Here is a 22,977-nt window from a genome sequence, read left to right on the forward strand (position 1 = left end):
CACACTGCTCCCCACCCCCCACCCTCCACTCTATATTTAGTGGATGAGTCACAGAGACACAAATTACATATTTTGTTCTGGTGAGTATGCCTGTGTCTTATGTTAATGAGCACTGTAAATTAAAAATATTGCCAAGTGTTTATTTGCACATTTTCTATAGTTTAGGATAAAGCAGGTGTGATCCACTGTGATACAATTAACACCATTTACAGGCGAGTTTGAAGAAATGAAGGCTAGATTGTGAAAAGTTAGGGTTAAAATGTAGCCAAAGGATTTTCAATAACACTAATTATTTAAAATCACTTTCATAAATGGTCATGTACAAGGAAAGGATCAGTCCGGTATTTGAGTTGCAATCTAGTAACTAGTATAGGGTACAAACTAGTATACAGTATGTGCAATGTTCTGCTTGTTTGAAACACAACATTTGTTGCAGTGCATGTTTTAAAACAACAGAAAATAAAACATTTTTAAATGCTGTTGTTCCAAGATCTTCGTTTTTATTACATACATTTGTCAGTCTGCTTCTCACCATGCTGACAGTCTGGCACGCCCCCATCCTGCCTGGGCCTCTCCCCCTACCCTTCCTCTCCAATATGACCAAATGACAAGAGGAGGTCTGTCCAATCAGAAAGTGGGAGTGTTGATTTATGCAATCTGATTGGGCAGTGTGGCACTAAGCAGATTTTGTGAAATTAAAGCAAAGGTAGGACTAGGCAAGGTACAGTGAAGTGCTATAAAGTGTGCAGAATTTACAGCCCTAGTTGCGCCCTTACCTCTGGCTGTGAGTAGCTGGTTTAAGGCTCATCAGGTGCAGTGAAATTTCTCTGTCAAGATTCACTGTGTATGTCAAGGATGGTGATCCCTGGAACTACACGCACAGAGGAGAAGCTCTTTAACCCTCCTGGAGAGCTGCAGAAAGACGCTCACGTTCCTAATTTCGAAAGCTACTTGAGGCTTTACAAGAAATCCATTGAAGAGCCGGAGGGTAGGTTGCTATGAAGTGTGAAGGAAGACGAGATGGACAATCATACTTGTTTTGCTTATTTAAGCATTTTTATTGTTTTTATTGTTTGTTTTTTTTTTGCATTCTCCAGTGGTCCTCAGAGTGATTTAACTATATATATTTTAGTATGTATTACAAAGATATTGTTTCTGCTTTGAATGTTGAATACAGTATTGAGTTTACTGGTATGTTTCTAATATGATTTAGAATAACTTACTGTTAAAATGCAGAACATTTATTTTCATGTTGTTATGTCTGCAGCACTTTGGGATGCTTGGTTTATTGTATTTCACTGTTTTGTACAGTTTTACACTATATTATATTGTACTAAATGTTCATATTAATTAATAATATCTGTAATTGTCTATTCCAGAGTTTTGGAAAGAGGTTGCTGAAGGTTTCTTCTGGAAGAGTCCTCCAAAAGGAGAGTTTCTGAAGTATAACTTTGATGTTACGAAAGGCAATGTTAATGTCAAGTTCATGGAAGGCGCTAAAACCAATATATGTTACAACATCCTAGACAGAAATGTGAAAGAGAAGAATCGTGGAGAAAAAGTGGCATATTACTGGTAACAGCTTTTGCGTCCTTAAACAATTTATTTTTCAGGACACTTCCCTTACTCTTGAAATAAGCAGATGTAACCGTTATTTAAAAAAGACAGATGTTTTATCTAGTTTCAGTAAATGCAATTCACCTACCTAAGATTGTCTGACATATTAGGTTATGTATATATATATTAGCAGTAAGGTCACCTTGTAACTCCAAGAGCAACTGAGAGATAAAATACCAGTCATTTTGTCTCTCATGAGTCGTGTGATTAAGTTATTAACTCAGCAATCAGGAAATATACAGGCAACAGTTCTTGTTGATTTTCCTGTATTTACTGTTACTTTAAATTGAATACAAGTGTGATTCTTACATTAAAGAAAAGTAATCGAAGATCTAGTGGTTTCCACAACGATCTAATGTTTTCCACAATGAGGCGCTCCCCTGAGACTCCTTGAGTCACACTGTATTTAGTTATTGAATTTGAAGGTAAAAGCACTTCAGACTGCATGTGTTGGACAATTAAAATATCACCTAACCTGGAAAACAGACCTGCAGAAACTGCTAAAATGGAAATCTGCTGCAAAGTGTGCTCTCTAGAATTGGTGACTAAAACTGATTTACAACTGAGCTGCAGCTTTTATTCATTGAAAAATAAATCTCAAGTATGTATTTTTATCACCAGTTAATCAACCAATTAATATCCAATTTAAAAGAAGGGTTTATAGATCTGTTGGTCTAGTTGACAAAGCCCACTTATTTTGTTTAACTGATGATATGCCCATGCTGGAGATTAGAAGAATGCATCAAAAGCGAATTGATTTTGACAAAAGAAAATTCTGACAATGTTCTCAAAATGAATTATTCTTATAGTTAACATAATATTAATACAAAAGTACTTAACCTATCAATAGGAATACTAAGGGTCAGGGTTGGAGTTAGGGTTAGAATTAGGGATACAAGAGTAACGAGAGTCTAGCACTAATGCATTGCCTAAAACCAGGACAAAGAATTATGTCTTAAATTTGCATAATCTGCATTTCTAGGCCAAGGTCAATGTAAGATTTATGTATAAATTGTACAGGCACAAAAGTCAATTAAATATGGTAAAGATCTGACAGAAACTGAAAACCATACAACAATATGTTTAATAAATTGATTAAATACATTTGGGACCTGGTCTAAGTTTAATTATATATGCTGGGTTATGAGTTCCCTTTCATTCAAACACTGAGAATGGGTTTTCTAAAGCCACAGTCCCTCGGTCAATCGCCGTCTGTCTTTACCTGACTGTGCTGTTTGTTTAGCAGCTGACACTTTTTTTATGAAATCCTTTGCCAACATATGAAATGGCCTGATCATTTGGAAGTTACACATTAACGTAATTGTGCGTTTTACCTTTCTATAATGAGACACGGGGCACTACAAATGTTTTTGCCCAGTGTACTGACATTCAACCCTTCACAAACACTGCCCATAAATTAATAACGTTTCACTTGGCAATTTTTAAATAGAAACAAATAAATGTTGCCTTTGCACTTGTTTCAAAATATAGCCCTAAAATTCTCACCTCTGTAGTGTTTACACTTTACAAATTACCAAGTGAAATGACATGGCATTTTATATGATTCCAGTGTAAATGCATCATATAAACAGGGATTTGTTTTTTTAGGGATTCCAGTCCCATTTATTTTTTTATTAATTTGACATAAAACTACAAGTAACGTACACAAATGTTTCATCTAAGGTCTTCTTCTGTGGAGATCTAGGTCTGGGCATCAAGAAGGGTATTATATCCAATACATAAATATTCAACTTTGACAAGGTTCTCTTTCAAATATGCAATTCTTTTTTATATATACATTTAGAGTGACCCATTATTATTTATATTTATTTTCCCCCAATTTGGAATGTCCAATTGTGTTTCTTCTCCTCACCTCTGTGAGTCCCCACACCACACAGACATTGTAAAGTGTATGAGCATCCTCCGATCTCATAAGCTTAAAGCCAGAATCGTGGCCCTCTGGGTAATCTTTGCACAGCCTGGACACGAACTGGCGCTGTCCAAGCTGTGTGACTGTGCTCTCGGTGGCAGCGCTTTAACTGGATGAGGCACTTAGGGATCCCTCAAATATGCAATTTAGTACAACAATTTAATGTCAATTTAATACATACTGTAGCTTCTGTGAAGTAGCAAGCAAGGGGCGGGTAAGGTATTACATCATCAGCATTTGCAATATGCAGAGGTTGTTGACTGGTACACTAGATTTATAATGAGAGATTGCTAAACTGTTTTAATTGAGGTTACCATGATATTTTTGCAATTTTACCATGCTTTTCCCATGGCTATACTATGCATTTACCATAGTTTATCCTGGTTTGCCTTTTTTTTATATCCTTTACTGTAACTCATTATTCTTTACAATGCTTACCTATGCTTTGCCATGCTTTACTATGCTTTATTACACTTTTCAATGCTTTTATTATGGTACACTTTTATAAGGGAACCGTTTGTAACTTGCATTGTCTTTTCTGTTGCAGGGAAGGGAATTCACCTAGCCACAGCTGTTCTATCACATACAGTCAGCTGCTGAAGCAAGTCTGCAAGTTTGCCAATGTTTTAAAAAATATGGGTAAGATTATAGATTATAACTGGAATTTAATTATGTTTATTTTTTATATATATATATATATATATATATATATATATATATATATATATATATATATATATTTTATTTATATATATTTATTTTTTTAAATTCAACAGTTTTTATAAGGTTTAGCGTAGACTGCTCGACGATTTTGATGCTTGGAGAAAGAAAGGTCACATATGTAGTAAGCAGCACAAGAACCCTAATCCCTGTACTGTCTTCAGTTCCAGCCATTGTGCAACCACGTCCTTTAAAATTATTGTAACTAACAACATAATTCCACACTTTTCCCATGCCATGACCCTCCATTATCAACTGTGTACTTTTGTAAATAATCTTATGTTTTAGCAAACATGTATTTTCATTTAAAACACAATATCTGGCATTACACCTGGCTAATACATCTCTGTTTACAAGCCTTGCTTCTGGAATTAATTGTTTATTTTTTACACAGGAGTGAAGAAAGGGGACAGAGTAGCAATCTACCTACCCATGATCCCGGAGCTAGTATATTCCATGCTAGCATGTGCAAGAGTAGGAGCAGTACATTCCATAGTGGTAAGACATTAGGGTTTACATGCTGCTTCTTCAGTCTACTCCAAGCTAAATATTTGTGGGTGTCCATATTGTCTTTCGTCATTCTGCCATTGTTTTCTTTGAGAGGTGTCAATAAATGGTGTAAACAAATCCCTCCCTACAGTGTTTAACTTCCAGTAACCAGCATTTTAAATGCATGCATTACTGCAAATAAATGAGTGGCAAATAATATAAAGTAATAGTGTTACTTTTATAGAAAAATTAAAATGACTATACCTACCACATAATTCAACTTGATGTGTGAAGTGACATATCTGCGTACCCTAATTAACTCTTCTTGTTGTTTTGATTCACTTTAGAGTCTTTTCTTTTCTACTCATCCTAGTGACTTTTTAAAACTCATAATATTTAAAGAATCCCTGTGACCTCAGTAAAACGCTCATCTAGAAACTGCTAGTACTGCAAGTACAGCTGTCCCCTTGCAGTGGATACAATAAATACCACATTCACTCTACTACCACCAGAAATGTGATATTTTTGACATCCACCAGGGGCAGAGTGGTGTTGATGGCACCGTGTAACAAATTTTTATTTATTTATTTATTTTTTGTTCCTGGGTAGTAAGTGTTATTTCCTAATTACTTATGCCTCAAAAGTATAGAAAATGGCTATTATTCCCCACAAACTTTGCTTTTGTGACCAGGACAGTGATATTTCAAAATATCACTATTTCCAATGGGAAAACGGGCAAATGTGTGTCTTTTCGTTCACATAAAGTCAGAAAAAAACAACATATGAATCCAAACTAACATTTACAGTATAATCGTAAGTCTTTTGTAGTCAATTTTGTATTACTTTAGTATAAATACATGTTAATTTGGATTCATATGTTGTTTTTTTCTGACTTTATGTGAACGAAAAGACACACATTTGCCCGTTTTCCCATTGGAAATAGTGATATTTTGAAATATCACTGTCCTGGTCACAAAAGCAAAGTTTGTGGGGAATAATAGCCATTTTCTATACTTTTGAGGCATAAACAATTAGGAAATAACACTTACTACCCAGGAACAAAAATTGTGTTACATAGTGTGGTTATACTCGGGTGTACCGGACTTACCTAGAGTTTAAATATCATTCTACTAGCTCTATACACAGGGTTGCTTTACATTTTGCTATAAAATACTCAATACAGCTCATCAGACACACTTAAAGAGATGATATTTTCAACATGTGCCTAACCTATATAGCTACCATATTTTTTACAACATATTTTAAAAGTACATTTCCTAAGACGATTGCTTTCTACGCATTTGAATGAGCCTAATTCATGGGGTTTTATATAAAGATTGGGTATCCCTTTGAGAAAACCCTACATGTGTATTTTTATTCCTCACTCTTTCCGTTTCAGTTGTTGGAATACTCATCAGGACATGCATCAATCGAACATGGTATTATTTTTACAGATAATTAATTACAGGTGGTAGTTCTGCTATATATTCACCAGTCTGTGGGGCACAGTTGGAGCTTGATAATGAATCGTATGGAATCCGCCAGCAGTAAATCCTGTTATCTGTTACTACTTTCTGTTCAAGAAGGCAAATTCTTGCTCCTGGTTTTAGTAATGCTTCAAACTCACACTAAAACATAGGTAGCTTAATTGCTATTAGACCAAATGTAATCTGGCAAATCAATGGACTACATAAAAAAAATGCTGCCAGAGAACAAAAACAGGACATAAACATAAAATTGGCAATGAAAGTAGAAAAAGGGTAAGTGTCTCGAACTGCTGTCAAGCAAAAATACATGCCTAACTAACTGAAAATAATTTGTTCTTAGTTTGCAGGTTTCTCATCAGAATCTCTGTGTGAGAGAATCCTGGATTCCCAGTGTTCATTTCTCATCACTGCAGGTAACTATGGGCTGATACAGCAGCCTGCACTAATCTGTTTGTGTAAAAATGTCTATTTCACGGCAGCTCCTGTTTGCTAAATTGCCTCTCATCTGAACTGATCTGTATAGATGGTGTTTATAGAGGAGATAAACTAATCAACCTTAAGCAGATCTCCGATGAGGCAATGGAGAAGTGCAAAGAAAAGTAAGTGCTGTCTTGTTCTGTTTGTTTAATTGTGATTTTCATAAGCCAAGTGATAAACGGTCTTCTTCCAAGACCCATATTATCACAGCAGAAGTAGAATTGAATTTCTAAAGTTAAACAGCTACCTACCTTCTTGTTAAATTAGCCCTTCTGTAATAGAGGTGTGTGATTAAAAAAAAGCCCCCCATTAGCTTTACTACCACTGCTCTCCTAAACTGTTGAAGCTAACATTTTGAAAGCTTATAAAGATATAAATATTACTGTTTTGGCTCAAATCAGTTAAATATTACACCAACACTGTATTCATTTGTTTACAACATTTACTTCTACAGCTATGGCCAACAGTTTTGCATCACCCTATAAAATTAACTAATGTTGCTTCTAAAGTTGAATGAAACCTGCTGAATCATGTTACATTAACATATTGAATTACTTACCGCTTTGTAGTTTTCCATATATTTAATGAAAAACTATAAAAAGGTAAAAATGTAACATTTTGAAATATAACATGATATATAACTACTATTATGGTTTCCGGTAGACTTTTGCAATATCATTTTGTAGTTTCTTTGATTACATGATGTTAACTAAAAGATCTGAATGATGTTCATATAGTTTGTTTGTTTGTTTTTTTAAATGTCTCAATTCTAAAATTCAGCAACTGAGATTTATACAAAGCACACATAAATATGAAAATAAAAAGGCAAGGAGCTAAATATTATGAAAATGTAGATGGTATTTAAGTATCCCTTTAACATAACAAGTACAATTAATCAACAATAAATCCAACCTTCTTCCTGTTATGGGTTTACTAAACTTAATTACCTGACATCTCATGTAAATCATTTTTGTATTTCCAGGGAAAACTTTGTTGTTAAAAATTGCATCATTGTAAGGCACATTGGAAAGAGGAAGAACAATGCCAATGTTTACAACACATTTCAGGTACAAATGTCATTTCACTCTCTCGTGCTCGCTCTCACTTTCTCTCTCTCTCACTCTCTCTCTCGCTCTCTCTCTCTCGCTCTCATTATCTCTCTCTTTTAATTTACAGTGTACGTATCCCATAATTACAAGTTCAATCAGTATAAAAGGTGAGGAAGGAACTCCATGTAACATTTCTGGATTTAGCTAATACATAATGTTCAGAACCACATCAGCTTCTTTGGGCAGCATTTTATTTTTCAGTGTACTGAGGACAATAACAAACTTTTCAACTTTTCAGCTTTTGAATTCACCACTACTTGGCAATATCTAGAAATTGAATAATGGCAGAGTGCACCATTTCTCCACCAGCTTTTACCATGGCAATGGGAGTAATTATTAGGGTGTCAAAATGGATACTGGGAGGAGAACGCCTGCACTAATCGGTTATTGGGCAAACTAATCACTATCGAATGGGCATGAATCAAGCTCACAAAGTCAAGGATTGTCTCTGTAATTAAAGGTAAAGTAGTGGATAAGAAGTTCTACATTAATGATGAGGCAATACCAACAGTGTCTGAGACGCCAGTGAAAAGTCTTGGGAGATGGTATGATGGGGACCTAAAGGACATAGTTTTTATGGGTAAAGTGAGACAACAAGCAGTGCAAAGGTTGAAGATCATAGACAGCAGCACTTTACCGGGCAAACTTAAACACTGGTGCATTCAATTTTGTCTAGTGCCAAGACTTCCAGTCTCAGATCTAACCGAGGAGTTTAAATATGCCAAGATTCAATTGGAAATTACATTGGTAGAGTCACACGACAAATGTATGAGGGAAGCAGCACCTGTTTTGAAAACTGGAAGAAAGTGGTCAGCAAAGGAAGCTGTGGAAGAGGCAAAGGCTTCCCTTCATATCAGTGATATCATGGCGCAAGTACAGCATCGAAGAGGAGGCTTTGGTTTCAGTTCAACTCCTTCTACATGGCACAAAGCAACCCCAGCTCAACAGAGGAAGCTGGTAGTCAATGAGGTGCAAAAACAGGAGGAAAGGATGAGGTGCGTAAAAGCAGTTTTCCAGGCCAAGCAGAGAGAATGGATGAGATGGGAGAGTGTGGAACAACGCAAGATCGGCTGGCAAGATCTATGGACAATGATCCAGAGCAGAATCAGTTTCCTCATCAGGTCAACATATGATGTTCTCCCATCACCAAAGAACATTAATCTATAGGTAGGAGAGGATCCGTGGTGTCCTTTGTGTTCTTCGCCACCTACATTAACACACGTTTTGACAGGATGTAAGGTGGATCTTAGCCAAGGACGATTTACTTGGCGTCATGACCAGGTGCTGTGATGTTTGGCCTTAGCATTGGAAGACAAGCGTAGCATGATCAACAGGTTGCCACCGATCCCTGCAAAATATGACACATGAAGAACAGCATTCCTCCATCCATGGCCGCAACCACCAAGAAAAGCTATTAAAATCAAAATTCGCCTAGGACAACTGGAACCTGCTGGAGACTGGAAAATGCTGGCAGATGTTGGGCAGCAGCTTATTTTCCCACCTGAGATTGCCACCACTAACCTATGTATATGCACTGAGCACACTCTTATACTCAGGGGAGACGTTCAAGGAGGACAGAAATGTTTTAAACTAGTTTTAAACAGAGACTTCTGAATATGACCAAACAGCAATCAGTTTTTCAGAGACCCCCAGAGCATGGCCCACCTCAGCTTACAAGATCAAGTTTAATGGTTTTGAATGGGATCTTGCTCTAGGCTTATATAGTAGTTTACCTTTATTGAATACATCTGGAGTCCCAATTCAATCTGATCATCAATCTGCCTTGACAGTTATTATCTTTGAGTTAATGATACAATGTGGAAGGATCTGGTCAACTATTTTTTAAAACTAATTGGAGTTATATAAAAGCATTAAAAATTTATTGGATATTAATTGGATCAACTTTTTGTTTGATTGTATTAACCTGGGTCTACAATATATTCCCTCTGAGCAGCATATCATGTCATCTTTTAAGATTAGTTTGCTTTCATATACAGGTCTGTGTTAACAGGTTATTTAATAGGAATTTTAAGGACTTTTGCCATATGCCTCTGTTATGAAATAATCAACGTCCAGCTATTTTCATCTAAATTCTGGCTGCTGTTATTAAATATTAAATATTAATTGTTTATAGACATATTAATAGTCTTACAGTGACTGAACTAAGTCTGACCTCTTTCTCTGTTCATACAAAATCCAGTTGAAGCAGGTTTTAAGACAACCTTCTCTGTTGCCAGTTTTAGTGTTGATTAGTATGAGACACTATTGTAAGCATTTTCTAATACTCATTATTTTAAACCACTTTTTAGCTTAACTCAATAAACCGTCCTATGCTTTATACTCTCATTTCTACATGCCAGGTTAATTAATTTCTGTGGCATACAGAAAATGTTTATTTTAATATAAACTCCTACCTTCTGTTATCCGAAAGGTATATCGTTCGTTATATTAACGAGATTGCTCATTATAGAAAGGACCTTGGCTTTTAAATTGCTGATCACCAAAAAATCCTGCTTCAGTAGCCAAAACCAATTAGTCATCTCCAACACTGCTTTTACTAAAGCGGATAAGAACGACATCACAAAATTAGTTATTGTCCATCAATCGTTTAACTGTATATAGAAGTTACTACTTATTCCAAATAAGATATATGACTGCTAATCCATTTAAACTATACATTTGTTTAACTAAAAAATATAGCAGCAGTTTTAAGACTTCTGTTGTTGGTTCAAATATTCTGTTTCCATTATTGTAGAATACTGTTTTTATTTAAAACCTCTATGCTTAACAACACAATCAAGTAAAATCAAATAGGTCTTTTTAGTTTCAAACATTGTTTGAAAAAAAGGGTATGTGGTTCGATTATAGTAAGAAAAAACAAAAGTATTTAAATAAATAAGAAACCTAATATAATAACATTAAGTAAATGTATGAGCAGTCCTAAGTTTTAATATTCAAGGTTGCATTTGCTGCCAAGCAGGTGCCTAATTAAAATTAACCTCTTGCCTTATGTGTATACCAATGGAGTAAAATAAAATGACAATTTCTAGGAGAGACTGCTATATTGAAGTATCTGAATTAGAAATACATGTTATAAAATAATTTAATGTTAAACTGTTGAAAGATCATATTCAAAGTTTATTATAACAGAAGAATTGATCTGCTTGACATTGACACTGTTGTAAACAAACAAACTGTTACGACACATTTTAGATAATGTTAAATATACTTTAAATACATACTATAAGTATTATAGAGTCTGTGTAATTCTGTGTAAAGAGAGCGCACTGACTTGAGGTCACGGTGACCAAAATACACCTGTGAAGTGAGCTAAGTTTTCCCTTATTTAAGAGCTGCTGGTGTAGAAGCCTGTAATCTTTGTAGAATCTCATTTAATTAACTTGGAAATTAAGCCATAATTTTTAAAGAACTAAACACAAAGGCTAGGTATTGCAAATTAGCAAAAACAAAAAGTAACCTAGTTCGATTGCTTCTGGCATATTAACTCTGTTCCATAGAGTTTGCCATTCTGCCCTCACTGGATTGGAATGTTTTAAGGCTCTGAGTCTAATTAAAAAAGATGCTTTTGCCTGATAAGGGAGGTTTGAAACTTTCAGGAGGCCAGCCTAACCTCAATGCAATGAACTTCTTCACACAGGCCTTGATCTGCTAATAATATTTTCTACTGGTTTTATATTCTTTAAAACACATTACAGTCATTGTAATATTTGTTGCAATTTCACAAATGTTCAGTTTGTATCCCAAAGATCGTCCTGCTTCCAGTAGCGTTGTCTTTATAAGAATAATACCAGCAAAAACTGAACTGACTGTTAGCTGGGCTCCATCTATACATTCTCATTCCCATCGTCAGTGGGCAAACACATTTTAACTGGATCTGGGTCCATCAAAGAATTGCACGCCCTTGCAACCAAGGCCTTCCATGCAAAAGGATCTAATGACTTATAGCACAAAAGGGACGTGCCAGAACCATATGTGACACTGCGACCTGATATTGTCTTATGGTCTGGATCAGCAAGTCTTGTTCACCAGTCAGAGTTAACAGTGCCAGGGGAGGATGCTGTGGATGAGGTGCATGAAAGGAAGAATCTTTGATATGCTCAACTAGCTGCTGAAGCAGAACAGCGAGGATGGAGAGCCCAGGTTTACCCAGTAGATGTTGGTTGTCGAGGATTTGTGGCATACTTCACAACCGGTTTCTCAGAGACATCGAATTCAGTGGTCAAGAGTTGTGACACATAGTGAAGAACTTATCTGAAGCAGCAGAGAGGATCAGCAACTGGCTCTGGTTGAGACAAAAATATTCTGGTTGGGGATCTCAAGCACAATAGAAAGAAAACATTGATGGAAAGGAAGGTAAGTAAGCTGGGCTTAGTTGAGTGGAAGATGGAGGGGGGTGATGATTGGATACCAGAATCACTGTCGAGCACTCTTAAGGTTTTGTGGGCTAGTCGATGAAACACCAAGGATGGAAGGCGCCCACTTGAAGACCCTGGAGAAGTACGCTACTGTGGTTGATCCCTGGAGCCAGCATTGCAGCCATGTGTGCACTGATGCACCAGAGAGGCAATATATGCTGTTCCCTGGAGCCAGCATTACACTGCAGCCATCAACACCATGCAGAAGGATATCTACATCATCAGATGGAAGGAAACGCAGATGGATCACATTAGTTTACGATAAAATAAGCTATGTCTTAGTTGGTGCTTATCTTGGTGAGTCCAATATCAGCAGTTTTAACACCTACTCTCATTTAATGGAAATCTATGCTTTTACTAGGATGATGGTGATATTGATTATTATTATTATTATTATTATTATTATTATTATTATTATTATTATTATTATTACTACTACTACTACTACTACTACTACTACTAATACTAATAATAATAATAATAATAATAATAATAATAATAATAATATTACTATTATTATTAATAAAGATTGTGGCATCGTTATTATAATTATTATTACAGTATTAAAAAAAAAAAAAAAGATTAGTTATGGCATAAATACACTGGAACATGTAGCTCCTCTAACACTTTCAATGGACACACACACTAGCCTTGATGTCAGGTATTTACTACACTTGACTCATTATTCCTGTATTTTATAGCTGGTTGTCATGGCAAACGTAACAGAATGGGTGCATCCAGCCAAGCCTTATTGCTGGCTGATAATCCCCCCACACACCACCTGTTATGCTGCACGTCTGCAGTGCAACAGCCAGATAAAGCTTTCAGTTGTCTATTTGCCCATGAACACAGTCTTCCTGTGATAAATACACCGGTCTGATAAGCTGCAGAAAAAACAAATGAAATAAATTGCTTGAGGTGAGGGTACAGCAATGAATACATATCTCTTGATAATTATTGACAGAGCTGTGATATCCATACTCTCTCTAATACTATATAATGAAAACCTAATCAAGTGATCTGCAAGTTCACCTGTGGATGAATACTTGTGAACTGCATACTATTATTAAGTAGCTGAGACTGAATTTTGAGGTTTCACTGGTTTCGTGATTCTGTGCTCCTCATTTATGCTTCCTTTTTGAGGAGTACTCAAAACCAACTCATCCTGGAGTCGACTCATCCAACAGCCAAGTCATCTCAAAGTAATCTCATCCCAAAGGCACAGCCACCTAGAACTGTGTCATGATTATCAAACTTTATATTTGTATTAATAAAAACAGACTTTAAACTAGAAAGGTGTTTGTCTAATGTGACAAATCACACCAATATTATCTTAGATGTATTTAGTTGGTGGGTTTTTGATGCTACATTTTCAGAGCAATCCAACAAGGCATTCAGAAGTTAAAAGCAAAGTTTTCATTGAAAAGAACTGAAAGTCCAAATAAGAAAAAGTATAAAACAGTATATGTGCTGTGCTGCAGCTGTGTTGGAACTGTTTTCATCACCTCATTGAAAGCTAAATGGGTTTTGTTAATCCGAATTCTGACACACCTGCTTCATCACTGGCAGACACCCTGGAATGCGGACACCAATGTGTGGTGGGATGATGTAATGAAAAACTCCAGTGAAGAATGTGAACCGGAGTGGGTCGATGCGGAAGATCCTCTCTTCATCCTCTACACAAGTGGGTCCACTGGTAAACCAAAGGCAAGCTGACTTCTCACTTTTCATCCCTGCAGCCTTCAGTCAAAGTGTTTCCTTTTAATGACTTGTCGATATAGTCCATCTTTACCACATCTCAGAAGCAAGCCCCCCACATTCATGTATGAGAGGTCTGAAAGGTATTAGATACTATTGCATTTTTTGGTTTGAGTAAATGTTTGTCTTTGAATTTCTCATATTCAGGGAGTTTTGCACACAGTTGCCGGCTACCTTCTCTACACCGCGCTCACGTTTAAATATGTTTTTGACTACCACCCTGATGATGTGTACTGGTGTACGGCTGACATCGGTTGGATTACTGGTCACTCATACATTACTTACGGACCACTTGCCAATGGCGCCACAAGCGTGCTTGTAAGTAAAACCATTCCATCGGAAACAGCTTCCTTACCATTGCCTAAATTTTAGTATTAAGCAGAACAATTTTAGGTTCAGCACTGCGGAACGTGCAAGAAACTATAGCCAGCAACTGCTTGTTTTTACATGTAAATCTATAGCTGTAAAAGTTACACAGTTCTACAGTCATTGTACACCATAGCAATGTAAAGTCGTTAGTCGAATCGTACCTTTTGCGATCCCCTATACCAGGGTATTCAATAATGTTTCTGGAGGGCCATTCCACTGCAGGTTTAACAGGTAAAATTATATAAATAATTAACAGGGTTGGAACACAGACCAGAGGGGAAGGGTCGACATTGGCCAGCCCTGCCCTACAGTAATATTCATTACAAAATGCGTTCTACAGAAGCGTTACTCCCCCTGTTAGCAGGGGTGTGCAGAACACTCTTTAGATCCTTAACATCCTTTTCTGCAATTACAACATTTAAAGACTCAGCATCCAAAAATCTGTACCTTTTACCATTACTAGAGTTAGTTGTACCAGCCAGCTTTCTGACATCATACTGCAAACTGAAACATACCAACATTATCAATAAATCTGGATAGCTAGTAACTACGTTTCTGATATGAGTTATTTGTTAAGTTTGAAGGTGTACCAGTCTACCCTCACGTGGGAAGGTTCTGGGAGATAATTGAAAAACACAGCGTGTCAAAGTTCTATACAGCGCCAACTGCCATTCGACTGCTGATGAAGTACGGGCAGGAACCTGTGAAGAAGTAAGTGACACCAAGAGCTCTGTCACTCTAGGTATCAGTGATGCACAACCATTGAATGACACAATGAGACAAAGTAGCAAGGAAGCAAAAGTAGTTGAGCATTACTGAGAAGTGAGCACCACCTACTGGAATTGTAAAGAACATTCATTCTGTTCACTAGGATGGTTTTACAACTAAAATTGGATGTTTTCCTACTAATTACCATTCAGTCTGTACTGTAATTGTTGTTTTGCTTGAGGGCTCTTGGAAAAGTATCCCATCAAGCTTTAAATCCAAATGAGTAAATTATACCATCTAAATTCTCTTTATATATTTGGGTTTGTGTTTTTCAGTCAGTTAATATAATAATACAATGGAAAACCAATCAATATTGATTTATATTGTACCATTACTGGAAACCAAAAAATAGGAAGAAGAAAAGTCACTGTAAAACAAATATGTCTTCATTTTCATTGGGATCCTCACTTCAGATGTAAATACCCATATACAAGTTTACCAGGGTAAATTAGCTTGGCAATTTTTCAGTTTTCCTATGCCTTTCCCATGGTTATACTATGATGAATTTACAATGTTTTACCATATTTTTAAAATATGCTTTACCATACCTCCCTGAGATTTACAATGCTTATCAATGCATTACAATGCTTTCACTATATTTTATTACACTTTGCTATGCTTTTACTAAGATAAACTTTTATAAGGGTAAGATTAAGTATACTTTTTTTTTTTTAAATGTCAATGGTTTTGGTCCAAGATTTCTTATTCATCCATTCATGTTTTAAGGTTCAACCTTGGTTCTCTTAAAATCCTGGGTACTGTTGGAGAGCCTATCAACCCTGAGGCTTGGCTGTGGTACTACAATGTTGTTGGAGAGAAGAGGTGTCCAGTCCTGGATACTTTCTGGCAAACAGAGACTGTGAGTAAATCATGTAATGCTTGGTGTGGTAAGCTGTTGGTGCTAAAGGTTATAAATGATAACCTAATGACTTGTGTGATCCTGCAAAGCAGTTAAAAACAGTGATTAAGGAAACTGCCTGTGAGGAGCTGTGGGGGAGTTACTGCATGGTTTCATTAAAAGGAGTAAAGGTCATTGCACACTGGATCTGATAACACATCCAAATTTAATGTGTGTCTAAACAGAAAAAAATTGTCCTGTGCATTCCCTATTGCACCTTGCACACTGAGTCCATAATTGTCGTACGACGATGATCCATCATTTTTGGAATCGAAACAAGTTTGATTTGATGTGCGTTAAAAATTACATTGATCAATGAACTGGGAAGGATGTGGATCATTTTTTTTCTGTTTAGATGCACGTTAAATTCAGATGCGTTATCAGATCCAGTCTGCCTTAACTGTACAGAGTGGATATAAATTCTTCTCACTGTATTCAATCTGGAACAGGATAACAGAGTCCTGACAATTGTTACTGTCAAAAAACAAATGTTATCTGAGACTAGACATTGTCTCAGACGTGGTCAGGATGGTTTCAGATCGGATTCCCTATTTGCCTTTAGATATAAGAAAATGCAGTGCAGGCCCACGCATTTATCATATTTGATATGTTTTGTTCTTTGTGGTTACAGGGTGGTCACGTGATTACACCTTTACCAGCTGCCACTCCCCTGAAACCTGGCTCTGCTGTGAGTGAGAAACAGTATCTAGTAAAGCAATTGAGAAATATCAACCTGCCCTGAAAAAAAGCAGGGTCTGATTTTTACTGCCAAATTCCACATAGCAAAGGAAAGGCTACTGAACTTTTTGTTACAGTCAATGTTCCAAGCACAATCCCTTCTCAAACTCTGTAATTTTGACAAAGTCAGAGAATCAGTAGTTTATCAGTACACCTGGATAGATGGCGTTTGGAGAGATTCAACAGCTGTGACAGTTACAGAAAATGCTGCTCTTCTCACAACCTATTTAATCAATGATAAGATACCAGACTACACCTTAACAATGATTACTAGAGATGAGATCACCCTGGAGCTGCCAAAGCATAAGCAAGCTCTTAAAGAGATTAGCCAATAGAGAGCCGTTCCCCTTATAAAAGGTTCCCAGAGTAGAATCATAGCAAAGTGTAATAAAGGAATATGAAAGCATGGGAAAGCATAGGTAAGCACTGTAAAGGTCAGAGGTCTAGGAGAGCTTATTAAAAAATGTGGAAAAACAGATTAAATGCAGAATATAAACATTGGGAACTACTGTGCACATTTCTTAAACTTCAATGTGCTTGTGTTAGTCCTATAAAAGGCACAGCGACCAAATGTACACCTACAACAATAATACAACTGCATGGACAGTTTTCTTTCATAAATTACAAACATCAATAATTATACAATATTGTATTTTCTCCCAGACATTTCCTTTCTTTGGGGTGCTGCCCATCATTTTGAATGAGCATGGAGAAGAGCTTGAGGGGGAAGCAGAAGGCTATTTGGTAATGTTTGTTTATGTTTGTTTCAAACAACCCTTTGAAAACTGACAGACAATGTTTTTACCTACCAGGTAATAAATACTGAGATTGAGATGTACTATAGTTATCAGAGCATTGTCCCTAGGTCTTACATTTGGTATATTAAATTCACATTCTGCTGCAAAGATATGCTGTACTGTAAGGCTATTTACAATTTGGGAGTTTCTGGCACCACTACATTTCCCATGTCCTGCTGGTTAATTGTATTCTGATAAGGTACATTTATCTCTCCAACTTCGTAAGAGTTTACCTAACCTTCACTTTGGGGTTGTCATTAATCAATATGTTGTATAGTTCTTTAGCCATCACAGTCATGTTTTAACTAGTTCTTCAGCCATCACAGTCATGTTTTAACTATCCTCACACACTTATGTATCTTAGAAAACTAAAGCCTGTGTTTGTTTTAGGTCTTCAAGCAGCCATGGCCAGCTATAATGCGCACAGTGTATGGAAATCACGAACGGTTTGAGAACACCTATTTCAAAAAGTTCCCTGGGTTTTACGTCACGGGTGATGGTAAGCCACTGATTTCTGGGTGATGGTAATACACTGTATTAAAACATAGAAACCTAATGCTATCTATTTCACACCTTACATCTATCTAAAATCTTAATAGAATTAGCTAGTACTTTTACAAACAGGGTTTCATTTTTAAGAACTTAGGTTTGTAACCCTCACTGTGCTATAAAGCAAAGCGAGGAATTTGATAAACTGTAGACATGATTATATGGAATCTTTCATTCTACTAATAAGCCTCAGACCGCAGCCATAACTTAGTCAAATAACTTATTCAAGTAAAACCTTACATTCACAATACTCTTTGGAAGTAGGTAGTTTTTTTACATTATATAAGTCAGATTGCAACATCCTAACCACTGTTGAACAAACGTAGCGACGTGGCATTATTTTTTATATATAATTCTGCAGATACTGTTGCTAATTGCTATGAATGTGATGCTCATTGGTAAATGTTGCTTTCTTAAGCCAAATGTTTAATGACACAAAATAAATGACAGTGTTGTTACTCTTGCTGTGTACATACATTTACACAAATTACCATGTCAGGACAAGTTAGTTGGTTACATGACACAGCTGCTATGGTGTAATTAATTTAATTCAGTGTATTTTTAGTTCTAATTAAAAGTCGGAGGAATTTACCTTTGAGCTTCTCTATAACGGTCCCCAAATGCTCAGCCCTGATCTGAGGACCATTCAGTGGGCCTCTCCTAAGCATAGATTACCAATTGTTGCAGGTTGTGGGGTGGTTTTGATGTGAGCCCAGGTTTTCAAAAAAAAAAAAAAAAAAAAATGTGCATGAACCCACTATGCCAGCAAGTCCACTTTCTTAAAATGATTAACCAGAAATGCCTATTTTGATATCTCGAATTCAAAGGTGGGGTTCCACCACCCGTAATTATGCCCAGTTGGAGCTTTTAGTTCATCTTTCAGTAATAATTTTTCTTGCAGGCTGTCGAAGGGATAAAGAGGGGTATTATTGGATCACTGGTAGGATTGACGACATGCTCAATGTATCTGGTAAGGGGATTGGTCCTTATTCACAATTATGTTTATCATAAAGGTTGAGTAACAGACACTGGTTTACCGTGAAATCCATATATTACCAGTATAATATACTATGGTCTTTCTGTGCATATAAATGATCTTCAGGACACTTGCTGAGCACTGCTGAGGTGGAGTCAGCCCTGACGGAGCACCCTGTTGTGGCAGAGGCTGCAGTGGTGAGCTGCCCCCATGCTGTCAAAGGGGAATGCCTCTATTGCTTTGTCACATTGAAGAATGGGAGAGAGTTCAGCCATTCTCTTGCAGAAGAACTGAAGAAGCAAGGTATGCAGCAAGGTGTTCAGCCTCTTCTACTGTTTCCATCCCAGTTCTGGCTGTCAGGCTGTGGACTGAACCCAGCCTTCAGATGGGTGGGTTTCTATTGTATGTGTTTATTCTATGCTAGCTAACAGTTATTCTCGTGGTAATGTTTATGATAAAGGCTTCTAGTTTCCCCACTGCCACTCAGGTATCACAAACATAAGGAAAATGCTTATTCTGATTTACAATGTTAGCACTAAAGCAGAAATAGGGTAATCAGAAAAAGATATATTATAATAAAATTGTGTTTGATACAATTTTTTGGAAAGCTGTGATTTTTCAAATTAAATATACTAGAAAAAATATGACATAGTGGTAAGAGTGAATGGATACAAGTCCATGTAATCTACATTGAAAATTACAAAGTCACTCTTCCCTTTTATATTCTTTTAGTACGGGAAAAAATTGGACCAATTGCCACACCAGACTTTATCCAGAATGCACCAGGACTGCCTAAAACACGTTCAGGTAATGCATTGTGTTGGCTTTGAGATAAGCTCTTTGTGTAGAACATCTTTCTATTTACCTGGAATCTTTTTAGCTGTAATCTGTGCTGCAGGTCAGTCTTACCACATTTTGAAAAGGTAATAAAACAATCAAATATGCTTAAAGTGGTTATATGTATAATGATTTAATTCCATAAATCTTACCTGTTCTGAACCAATTCACAATGCCTCACATGTGCAGTTTTGAAAGAAGCACGTTACAATAAAATTGCTTCCCCTGCTTCCAATAAAGACATGCTTCGAAGCCAGTGACATTGAGCCTGAAGACAGTAAAACTGAAAGCTTTCTTTACCCTGCTATGGTAGAGTACCGGATATCAATTTTATAAATGAAAATATATGTTTACTCCAACATGTTTTATGTCAAAACTGCATATATGTTATAGACCAAGAGAAAGGCATGGCAGGTGGTTATAGACAATGTTCAGATTGTTTCATGAACTAGTTTTATGAAGTCCTTTCACACAACCTCCTTGTGGCTTGTTACAAGTCTTGATTGCAAGGATGTTAATGTAAAACATTCTACTGGCTGCTTTGCTTGTTTACTGCAGGAAAAATAATGAGACGGGTCCTGAGACAGATTGCCCGCAGCGAAAAAGACCTTGGAGACCTCTCCACGCTGGCAGACCCCAAAGTTGTGGAGGTTCTCTTCAGCCAGAGGTGCGAAGCTACTGCTTGAGACCCTTACCTGCTGGATTCGCAGGCAGCGCTAAAGGAAATCAACTCGATTACAGTCTTATCTAATAAGTCACCTTGGTAAAACAAAGTGTCAGTGGCATCATAATACGAATTAAGCAAGGTTTATTCTCAAAACCTCAACTTGTATCAATAATTGATCTGTCACAGGTCTGTTCATTTTTAAGATGAGTTTAATTAAAGTTTAATAATACTAAAATAATCATTTTTAGCAAGTTATTAAATACCTTAGCGATTAAAAAGTCCCTGTTTAATATCCAGTTCTGTGTTTTCTTAGCTGTTTTGCAGAAAATATGTTTTTTCTGTCCTTTAGTGATTTGCAGTTTCTTATTTATACAGAATTATTTTAATTATATTTGAAAGTTTTTTTTTATTCCTTTCCGAAATAAAGTATATACAAATTACATTCACTTATTCTGCATGAATGATGATCAAGCTTACATAATAATTATACAGCTGTATACTATATACACAAAAGCATATATAGCCTGTGTCAACACATTTTATTACTCATTCTATATTTAAATATTAAGCTTACATTATAAGTTTGTACCATACCATCTACAGTACTTTAAGAAACTATGAAAGTGTGCTTTTATTTTATATTAGCACTAGTTACATAATGAAAGGTATGATGAATACAGGTGCAAACCATTTTGTTTGACTTTTCCAAAGGTTGAAGACTACTAAAAGCCACCACTGTATCAGCTCCATCTCATAATTACCAACATAAGTGAATAAGAGTGAATGGCATAGTAGGGTTCAGTTCTGTTGTGCATCTTTGTTGGACATGTTACTAGCTTGCCGCTATTCTTCTCCCCTTATTGGTTTACCCCAGTTGTTTAACAGTTGGGACTTCCAGCCTTCTGTTGTGAAGTTCCTTTCTTCCTCCTCCCCTTTGCCTCTTTTGCAGCTGCATCTCCCTTTCCCTGCTTCCCAACTGTCATTGGTCTCACAGAGGGTGGATCCTTTCAGGCCAAATTAAATAAACATTGTAACGTTTAATCATGCTGTCACCATGCTTATTGAATATCAAAGTCACATTCTCGTAGCACCATGTCCATTGACAATTGTGTTTTAGATTGGTAGCCTATTCATGACAGTGGAGAAAGAATGTAATCAAATAGTCACTAATGAAGCATAAACAATATCCATTTTGGTGTGTTATTTCTATGACCAAAAAGGCATTTGCAAAGTAGAGACTGAATGCCACTTCACTCTAATTTAAGGATAATCTATTATACCCCATCTAGGCATGTGTTCTATTTGGCTTCAAATTATACTAAATTCCACTGCAAATTTGTGTATTCTGAACACTGCTTCTCTGACACATACAGTTAAACGCACACATTTCAGTACCTCATTATCAACTCATAAAAGCGCCCCATAATTCTATGCTCTGTCTTACATTTAAAAATTCAGCTGGCAGCTATGCTGGCTGCATCAGCACAGATTAGACCACAGTAACAGTTTACATTTAATTTCCAAAGATGTAAGCCCAGCTCCAGACAAAACAAAGGTGCCTCTTGTAGTTTATAATGTTTGCCCTCCTTTACATAAATTAAAAAAATATTTTTCCTCTCCAGTTGTTCGTGACGCAAACTAGAAATGGGGCTGGTGAACTCAAGGAGTGAAAATACAAAACTGTAACTCAAACAATAAGTTAGAAGTATTTGAAATTCTTGATTGATTCATAATTGTTTTTCTCCTACGATTTAAACACTGACAGAAAACCACACTTGTGCTGGAAACTAATAAACTGACTACAGTTATCTGTTAGATGTACGTAGATACATGTCATAATGACAAGAAACAGACACTGGCACAGTACATACATTCAGATAACTGTCTGTGGCAGGCTGGCGAGTGGATAGAGGAGCAGAGACAGACTGCAGTTCCAAAAAAATAACGATTTTATTATAAATAACACAAAATAAAAGGGCACAAGGGCCAAAACAAAGCAATTTAAACACAAAAAGAAAGACAAAAAGCAAAACTTACAAAAATAACAATTTCCAGGCTGGGCAATGCCTTCACTGGATTCAAAATCACAAACAACTACATAAATTAAAAAAATATTTTTCCTCTCCAGTTGTTCGTGACGCAAACTAAAAATGGGGCTAGTGAACTCAAGGAGTGAAATTATAAAACTAACGCAAACAATAAGTTAGAAGTATTTGAAATTCTTGATTGATTCATAATTGTTTTTCTGCTATGATTTAAACACTGACAGAAAACCCCACTTGTGCTGGAAACTAATAAACTGACTCAATGAGAAGTAGAGGTCTCCTTTTATGTCAGGTGGCTGGGTGCTGATTG

The 22,977-nt window shown here is 36.4% G+C and overlaps 1 protein-coding gene across 2 annotated transcripts; it reads left to right on the forward strand.

Annotated features, from left to right (window-relative positions):
- The first annotated feature begins 723 nt into the window (after positions 1–723).
- acss2l (acyl-CoA synthetase short chain family member 2 like) lies at positions 724–21,677 on the forward strand. Of its 2 annotated transcripts, XM_041246194.1 has the most exons (18): positions 724–988; positions 1,380–1,575; positions 4,095–4,186; positions 4,662–4,765; positions 6,584–6,656; positions 6,767–6,842; positions 7,703–7,787; positions 13,835–13,972; positions 14,171–14,341; positions 14,970–15,103; positions 15,887–16,019; positions 16,690–16,746; positions 17,460–17,540; positions 17,984–18,092; positions 19,044–19,112; positions 19,245–19,421; positions 19,851–19,925; positions 20,514–21,676. In XM_041246194.1, exons 1-18 carry the CDS (start codon positions 847–849, stop codon positions 20,639–20,641), a joined length of 2,040 nt encoding a protein of 679 aa, XP_041102128.1. In that variant the 5' UTR covers positions 724–846; the 3' UTR covers positions 20,642–21,676. The 2 variants fall into 2 exon arrangements, with proteins under 2 accessions (XP_041102128.1, XP_041102129.1); XM_041246195.1 differs by lacking the exon at positions 16,690–16,746 and having other exon boundaries at positions 20,514–21,677.
- The last annotated feature ends 1,300 nt before the right edge of the window (positions 21,678–22,977 follow it).

This window comes from Polyodon spathula, chromosome 3 (assembly GCF_017654505.1).
Source record: "Polyodon spathula isolate WHYD16114869_AA chromosome 3, ASM1765450v1, whole genome shotgun sequence".
In the NCBI taxonomy this organism is placed as follows: Eukaryota; Metazoa; Chordata; class Actinopteri; order Acipenseriformes; family Polyodontidae; genus Polyodon; species Polyodon spathula.